This window comes from Pinus tabuliformis, chromosome J (genome assembly GCF_031772625.1).
Source record: "Pinus tabuliformis cultivar Carrire ecotype Pingquan chromosome J, CPIR1, whole genome shotgun sequence".
NCBI lineage: Eukaryota > Viridiplantae > Streptophyta > Pinopsida > Pinales > Pinaceae > Pinus > Pinus tabuliformis.
In genome coordinates this window covers 1,095,711,161-1,095,720,667 of record NC_142295.1, presented here as the reverse complement: position 1 = coordinate 1,095,720,667, position 9,507 = coordinate 1,095,711,161, and the positions used below count along the sequence as shown (strand labels likewise).

The window sequence follows — 9,507 nt, the reverse complement described above, 5'->3', positions numbered from 1 at the left end:
CCTCTGTATTGCTGAGGTTCTCCCTAGATTTGTTGAGGAGGAAGAAGTGGAGGCTTTAAATGAGCCTATATCGATGGGGGAAATGGAAGAAACTCTAAAATGTTTCACAAGGGACAAGAGATCGGGGCCAGACAGGTGGCCCATGGAATTTTACATCACTTTTCTTGAGCTCATTGGGCCTGATTTTCTCTTGGCCATTGAGGATTGTAGAATTTCTGGCAAGATGTATGAGGGGTTTAACTCGACCTTCTTGGTTGTCATCCCAAAAGTTGATAAGCCCCGTACTTTTGACGACTATCAGCTCATCTCCCTCTACAACTGTATCTATAAAATTATATCCAAAATTATTTCCATGCGCGTAAAACCTTCCTTATCTAGGATGCTTTCCAAGGACTATATTGCTTTCCTCAGCCACCGTCAGAACCATGAAGCCATAGGGACTGCTCAAGAAGGCCTCCACTCCATCAAAAAATAGAACAAAAAGTCCATTATCCTTAAGATCGATCTATCCAAATATTTTGATCATGCTAGTTGGTCCTATCTGCAACTCATCCTTACTCATATGAGTTTCCCTCATTCTTTCATTAACTAGATCATGTTGTTTTACTCTTCTGCATCCTATAGTATACTTATCAATGGGGTTTCATCGGGTTTTTTCCATGTTGAATGTGGGCTGAGACAAGGATGCCCCCTATCCCCCCTGCTTTTTCTTTTGATCATGGAGGGTTTAAGTAGGATGTTAAAAAATGCTTGCTCAGAAGGAGCTCTAGGGGGGGGTCCTGATATCCGATGTGTCATATCTCTCTCATCTATTGTTTGTAGATGATGTACTTATATTTTTAAATGGTTCTTTCCATGATAACTCTTTTTTCAAGAACATTATATCATTGTTTCATAAAGCTACAAGTATGGAGCTAAATTATAACAAATCTGCCATCATTTTAGTGTCATTCCTACAAAATCAAGGAAATATATGCTTTAAAACAATTTGCATTCGTTAAACAGTAGCTGGAAATAGGCCTCAAATATCTTGGTTTTAGGCTGAAGCTAAACGGTTATCGCATCGCTGATTGGTCTTGGCTTATTGCAAAAGTTGAAAGTTGCATGAACATCTCACAGGAGCAATGGCTCTATAAGGCTGGCAAGCTTACATTGATAAAATCATTGTAGAGGCTATATCGATTTATTGGATGACTCTTGTCTGCATTCCAAAAGGTATTCTCAATAGGATTCAACAGATTTATTATAGGTTCCTCTGGCGGGACAAAATGTGGGGTGGAATTTTTCTTGGGTTTGTTGGGATAGGATTGGGAAACCAAAAAAATGGGGTGGATGGGGTATAAAGGATCTCTAGAATTTTCCAAAGGCACTGGTGGCAAGATGGGTTGGAAAATAATCAAGTCTAGGAGTCTATCGAAAGAGGTGGTCTACTATAAGTACATTCATCCTCTATCCGTAATTGAATGGATACGTAGGCTCTATCAGACCTTCCCTGGTGCATCGATCATATGGAAGGCCATTACCCTTTATTTAAGTATCATCAAGGATGACTTGGTGTGTTGTATTAGAAATGGTGAATAGGTAATATTAGGCACTGATGCCTGGTCTGGATGTGGAAACACACACATTCTCCCACGAGCTTTGAGACAACTTCTTTCAGGAACCGATATCACCCAGATTACCCAAATTGCTGAGGTTGGATGCCCATCCTGGGCTTCGCAACAATAGCTGGACTATAGGGTCCTTGGCATTCCAGATAGATGGAATAGGGTCTGGCATCAGTTCATAGGTGCTTCAGAGGAAGCCCACATCACAATAACAACACGGGATGATGAGATCATTTGAGCCTCTACTCCCCATGGACATTATACCCCAAAAGATGGATACGCAACCCTTATGAATGCACAGGACATTGGAAATATCTGTTGGTGGTGGTGCCACTTATGGAAGCTAAAAGCTCCTCAAAAAACACGGTTTTTCATGTGGTGTGTCCTCCCGAACAAGGTTTCCACAGAGTCAAACCTTATGAAACGTGCTTTCCAGGGTCTTTGCAGATGTTTCCTCTGCCAAAATGACGCTGAGGATACTGATCATTTATTTCTCCATTGTTTAGTTACTGCACAAGTTTGGTCTTACATTATAATCACTCTCAACATAAAAAAAAAAAATGGGACGGCCAAAACATCGCTGAGGCATGGCATCGTTGGTGGTCTGAGGCTGACAGAAAAAAAGCTAGGAATTTTCCTTTGATTATCTACTGGGGCATTTGGTTAAATAAGAACTACTATATCTTTCAAGATGCTCAAACCTACTGGCCTATCACCCGTAACAATATTGTGGCCACTTACAATCTGTTACCTGATGATCCAGATCGCCAGCATTCTCGAGTCATCACCCCTGGGATTATTGACAAAAGCTCTCCTTGGGTCTATTTTGATCATTCAGCTTAGGCTCTGGGCTATGGGGGGGGGCTATTCTCCACATAAATGAGAACCTTTTTGACAAAATCAAAGTGGGATTAGGGAGGGGAACAAAACTACCACAGGATATAGATTTTTGGGGATTCACATCTTGTTATAAATTGGATCAACAATGCATATCATTGTCACTTGCATACACTAAGGGATTTACTGGACAATGTCATCACTCTAAAATCACAATTTGATTTGATTTAATGCTCTCACATATACAGGGAAAGAAATGGGATTACAGATCGTCTTTCCAAAGAGGTTGCGTCGCTGAACAGGGGGTAGTGGATGACAGAAGAATTTAGAGATAGTGTTTTTTTCCAGTTTTTCCATCGTCCATTCATCGAACTGGATGGAAATATTTTGGAATGATCCACCCGATCATCTGATGCTTTTTTACTTTTTTGTTTTTACACAGTTTCTGGACTCATTATGGACTTTTGTTAATACCATTATTCACTTTTTTTATGTAAATATCATGTTGATATCTGTAAATATTAAACAATTTCTGAACTCATTATGGATTTTTGTTAATACCGCTATTTACTTTTTTATGTAAATATCATGCTGATATCTGTAAATATTGAACGATGATTTTTTTGATCACAAGTGACTGCATCTCATACATGATGAAGATACAACATGTAATTTTCTTAATCTATTAATGAAAATTGAGTTTTTTCCTAAAAAAAAAACACTACCTTATAAATATATTGATGGGTATGTTTATTTAAAAAAAAAAAAATTAATTTTAATTTAATTTTTAACTATTAAGTGAATCATAAGAATTTAACTTTCATAAAATATTCTTAATAATAGTATAAAATAAAAAATAATTGAAATTTTATATGTTCAAAAGGTCTTGGATAGACAATGATTAGGTGTTATGTTAAGGCACTCTTTGATGTGAAGTCATCGTTCAATTTGTGCTATGTTAAGACACTCCTTGATGTGAAGTCATCCGTGCAATTCCCTAGTGATATATTGGACATGATGAAATGAGTTACCAAGCTTACAAAAAGAATTGAGATTTATATGAAAAGTAGTAATATTATTTTTACCATTTTAATTAAATTGATTCACTAAAAAATGATACATAGGAACAAGTGTCATATAAAACAAGTTATAGTCATTTGAACATGTAGTATTGATAAACATAATATTGATCCATTATCCATTTACAAATTAAAAGTTTTCATAATTAAAAATAAATTACATATTTTTTAACTAAATACATATTTTAACATATATATTATTTTTCTTTGTAATTAATAATAACTAATTTATTTTAATGATTTTTTAAATTTTAATAATGGAAATATATTATTAATAAATAAATATTTTAATACTGAACCTAAAATAATAATTTATATAACTATTCTTTTATATATATATATATATATATATATATATATATATATATATCAAAACCATTACGGAACAATTAGTTGCAATGTAGGCATAAATTTAGACAAGTGTCTATTTCTTGTGTAAAAAACTTATTTAAACAAAAATTAATAGGTAATTTATATTGATTTAAATGTTTATAGAGTTAAAAACTATGTATAAAGTATGCTACATAGTAATCATAAACCCTCATTTAAAATAGCTTTACATATGATATCATATTTATATCTTTTAAAATCAAATTATTATTATTATGTAAAAAATTGTATTAAATTTTTAAAATATATAAATTTTGAAATGCAACATCAATATTTTTCATATAAAAAAACATAAAAAAATAAATTAATTAAACATTATCTAAATTAATTAATTATAAATAAATTATGTTTAAAAATAAATCTAAATACTTTATGAAAAAAATAATTTAAATAAATATTGTAATTAAAAAATATATTGTTATTCATTTTATATTAAATTCATTATCCAATTATTAATTAAAAAATAAAAAACTGTCAAAATAAAAATAATATAATATAATATATGAATGATTATTTATTGTCTTGTACATTTTTATTAGTAAAACTATATAGTAAATGTTATGGTACTTGGTTTGGTACTTCATACAATGACAATTCATTTTCATAAATATTTTAGATTTGATACATGCACTATTTATTAAATTTATGACAATTGGTTGCATAAAAGTTTATTTTTTATTTTTATTTTTTTAGTAATTTTTTTTCTTCTAAAAATTCAATTTTAAATATCATGAAATTAATCATTTCATAAAAATGATGATGGTGATAATGGTTAACGTCACTGAGACCAAACTTTGGTCTATGGGACCTAAAGAAACCAATTATTTAGTTTGATCTAAGATTTTATTCTTATGCTCAAAAAGCTTGGAGAGAAGCCTCCCGAGCTCACTGTAATTTTGACAACCTAAAAGGCTAGGAAGGTAAGTATTGCAACAAAGATTTTGAAACTGAGATCTAATGTGGTTGTACGCGGGGCACTCTAAGAGGAAGTGATTTTCATCCTCGATTTCTCACAGAGATGGCATAACCTTTCCATCCATGGTGTTTTAGGAACTACCCAATGACCCGTTTCACTATGGAGCTCATGAGAGTTCGTTCTAATCTTGGCTATCTTAATTTTCTTCTTTGAGCTAGTTAAAATAGAGAGATACTTTTGATATTCTAGGGTGGGGTTGATGTCCTCCTTATAATATCTTAATTTTCTTTTAGCTGCTAAATCTTTCTCACACCACATTTTTCTTTGAACTTAGAAGTAACAATATTTTTAATGTTATTAATGTTTTGCAATGCAACATTCTCGTCGATCTCCCAATGGTTTAACCAGGCCCTGGTGTCTTTATACCAACCTCGTTTGAGCCTTAGGTGGTTTTGGATAGAATTTAAAGCTAGCTTAGGAAGTCTATGGTCTCCTATGTTATTGAGTTTCTGTTTGTACAACAGAAGCCTAGTCATAGCTAAGCTCTGGATAGCGGAAAAACCCACTTCTATAAGGAGAATAGGATAGGGTGTGTTGCTTTTAATTTTGAGGTTATACGTTATAAAACGCTTCTAGATTTTCTCAATCTTTCTCCAGGATTCTAGAGAGATGTTACAACCCCAAACCTCACATCCATATAAGATAACAAGAGTGACTAAAGTTTCAAAGAGGAACTTCTTTCTATCCCACATTATGAGGTTTGTCATTTTACAATTATTTTCAAGACCAAAATAAGCTTTCCATCCCACATTAACCCTTTTCTCAATGTTATAGTTCCAATTGAGCTTGTGATGAATATCAATTCCTAGGTACTTGTAGGAAGACACTTCCTCCAAGTTACTATTGTCATACATAAAATTAGCTTAAGTTTCCTTCTTAGATTTGATAATCATAACTTTTATTTTGTCAATGTTAACAATCATACCCATGGTAGCAGAAATCCTTAAGAAGTATAAGTTGCTTATCAAGATCAGACGGGCATCTTGCGAGAAGAACAATATCGTTAGCTTGCGAGAAGAACAATATCATCAGCCTAGAGAAGAAGGATGATGACTATCCAAACTAATATCATGCCAGCACACCCTGCTTCCTCTAAACAACCTTTTAACTTGTAGATATAAATATCAAAATATTTAATTTAATATATAATTTTTTCAAAACTTTATAAAATTTTCAAAATTAATTGAATATCGAACTTTTTATTAAAAACAAAAGAAAATAAAAATTATACCAAAACCATTTTTAAAACAAATATCCAAGGCCCTCGTATTAGTAAACCAATTAATTGAATATCAAACTTTTTATTAAAAACAAAAAATAAAAATTATACCAAAACCATTTTTAAAACAAATATCCAAGGCCCTCGTATTAGTAAACCAGATCCTAAACTGTCTTATTTAATTTATAAGGTTGAATTTATTTTTTATTATTCAAATATATTTTTTAATGTAAAAATAAATTTTATATTTAATTATTACCATATTTCTAATAAAAATTAATAATAAATATTAAATAAGACCGGAGAGACAAAAAGAAAAAATTAAATTAAAAAATAAAATAAAAGAACCCTTTTGCCTATAAGTGTCTATGCTTACAGTTTTCCTTACTCTGGTTAGAACCCATGGACCGGAGGTCATCCTAGATTTTTTTTTGCCCATAAATATCCTTGGCTATTCAGTACTAATAACCATTCATCTAGGAATCTGAACGTTCCAGAATTTGGCAATCTGCCAATCCCCAACTTCTTGACGATCGCATCCGCCTCAAATTCCAGATAAAACGAAATGAAGAAGCCAGCAAAGTCAAAGCAAATAGTTTGCTCGCCTCGACCTCGAATGATCACCAAAAGAATGTCTCGAGCATGTCCATTACAATCGCAATTCGCCTGGTAATATCGACTGTTATTGTTAATAAGATTTGATAACCATATTTCCTTCGTGTTATTTTCCGTTCTTCGATAAATTTAAGTGAATACGGCATAATGTTTCGAAGCTCATGGGAGATTGACATTTTCCTGTGGACAAGTGCTGAAATAATGCGGTCCGACCGTATAATTGTTAAATTTGCCGGGAGATTTTCCAAGAGGAGGCTCACTTTGAAAGCTTTGACAACATTATGCTGTAAAGTTAGTTCTTATTAAACTGCGCCATGATTTCCTGACTTATTTCTTCAATTTACGGAAGAAACTCTGTTTTTAGTTCAGGAATATAATGGTGTTAGTCTAAGTATTAAAATTTACTCAAGATTTCATGCTTTGCCGATCTTTCCACCAGATGCGGTCTGGAAATTTATATACGATGTCCTGTTATTGCGAAGTTACGCTTTAATACCGTGCTTGACAAAGTTTAGATTTGTAAAAAGAGCTCCTCCTCAAATAAATACTTTAACAGTAGCAGTTATTGCTTTAAATTTCATTGTTTCTTAAATTTAACGGCATCTTTTAAATATTCGTTAATTTTAAAAAAATCAGTAACTTCAAAGTCTTATCAACTTCCGGTTAGGACTCCTTCGAATTAAAGAGGCAGCTGTTAAATAAATGGCAATTCTTGCTTCTGTTGTAACAAATTTTAACTGACAATTAAATTTATTTCATATTAGATTTCAAATATATAATTTTTGTTTTGTCTTCACTGTTTTTGTTTCAAAGACTCATTTTTTCAATGTAGATTTTTCCCGAAAAGATTATTGCCTCCAACTGAAGATCCATTCTGAAATGTCTGCGGCGCAGCTACGTTGCAAATTTGTGTTCTATAGTAGAGGCTTTGTGAATCTTCTAAAGATACTTTAAATTGCGGAAACAGGTACAATGACGACATTTGGACGGCAATTGCACAGTTCCTGGACGCAAAAAGTATTGTAAGGCTGGCATTAGTAAATCACCACTTCTACAATATGGTGATGGACGACAGTATCTGGAAATTCATCTGCTTGAGAGACCTTGAGGTTCCTCCGCCAAGGAAACCCGTTCAATTTAGCTGGAAGGACATCTATACCTCGGCTTTTGGTATGTAGGCTGTCAATCAATTATCTTTTGGAAATTTACAAGTCGACATAAAACTTCGGCTACTGATTCTGATTGCAATTTGCGTAAAATCTGCTATGAAGACGGAAGTCATTCCTACAGCATTCGTCTGGTTGAAAAGCACATCGGTATGTACAGTGTTCATTAAAAATTCTAAACTTTAAACTTTTTCACGTCATTCCTTTTATTTTATATTTTTCCCGATTGATAGATCGCTGCATCTCAATCAATGTTTTCGCAGATTGGATGAGAATCGGAGCCTTCTCCTTTGACTCCGGCGAGGTGCTGGTGACTGAAAAGATTTCAGAGGTTAAAGCCACAATTTCAAATAAAGAAAAGGGAAAATTCAAAATTCCTACCAAAGCATGCCTATTATCGGACGTCAAGACGGGAATATGGATTGCAGGTAATGGGGAATGAAATATAGTAAAACAAAATACAAAATTTAGTCAAAGTTTCAGTCAATTTGGATTAAATTAAAGCGTGGAAATGATCCCATGGCATTCTTCAGATCTCCAACTGGTTCGCTGCCCTGTCTGCAACCTTAAAACATGTGAAGGTGAAAATCTATCTTCTCCCTTCGTCTTCTTTGGCAATGAGACGATGAAGTTTTATGTACAGCCTGATGCTTAATTATTTAATTGTAGGCACAATGCAAACCCTAGATGTCCGACATTTTGAGCTTTTTCTTCACAAAGAATACAAAGATGGATCCTGGGAGTATACCGAAGTAGGTTCACATATAGTTCAGTGCAATTGTCTGGCAGCTACAGCTGGAATCTTTGATGGCATGCACATCAAGTGTGACTCCACATTAGGTGAGAACCTGCAAAACAATGCACTAAAAGCAAGTGACTTTAGCATGATTTCTATTACTTCCAAGTTATTGACGTGGATTCGAAGTATACCTATTTAGAGCTCGTGGATTTAAAGTCATGGATGGGTAAACCCGGAGACTGGGAGCCAAAGGTAAAGATATCCTCACATGCTACAGCAGTGAGCACAAATTTACAGGATAACGAAGGTGTGTTTCGATTACGCCACTGCACTTTAAAGCTTCTCACATAGTGTTCAATAACCTTTGACGCTCTACATCGCAAGGTTAAACTGAACTGTCGCAGGTCTGCATGTGCGGTACCATATACTGAAAGCTGGCGAGGAAGGACCTGTGCTTGCTATTCGTGTTTCCCAGCAGCTCGTCTAAAGTAAAGCGTATGAGCATCCAACCGTGAGGACGGAATGCCCTTACTTTAAGAGCTGCTCTTTTTCACATTAGTTAATTTGTATATGGTTAAAACCTATTCATATATAGTTGGACGAGTAGTTCAATTCTCATTGGGTCAATAGCTTCTTCGGCACAAAAAGAAGCATGAGGGAACATAATGATTAGAACATATCCTAAAGGAAGAGGGGTTTGTTGTCAGCCCACACATTCATTTTATCCTAGTTGTGTAGAAAAGGCACGCACCACTCTTTCTGGCAAAGGTCAAGGTAGTTTGCACTCTCCTTGAAAAATTGCAGTTGTCTTCGTTAATTGGAAGAAAATAACCCCCCTTAAAACAGGGATAGTAGTTTTGGGGTAAATCATTTGTGTGC

The 9,507-nt window shown here is 33.9% G+C and overlaps 1 protein-coding gene across 1 annotated transcript; it reads left to right on the top strand.

The window, feature by feature from the left end:
• Nucleotides 1-6,673: 6,673 nt before the first annotated feature.
• On the top strand, nucleotides 6,674-9,115 carry LOC149230854 (putative F-box protein At3g61730). Its single transcript, XM_089376154.1, has 8 exons — nucleotides 6,674-6,777; nucleotides 7,691-7,893; nucleotides 7,995-8,039; nucleotides 8,153-8,317; nucleotides 8,423-8,470; nucleotides 8,559-8,729; nucleotides 8,828-8,935; nucleotides 9,033-9,115. Exons 1-8 carry the CDS (start codon nucleotides 6,674-6,676, stop codon nucleotides 9,113-9,115), a joined length of 927 nt encoding a protein of 308 aa, XP_089232280.1.
• Nucleotides 9,116-9,507: the final 392 nt, after the last annotated feature.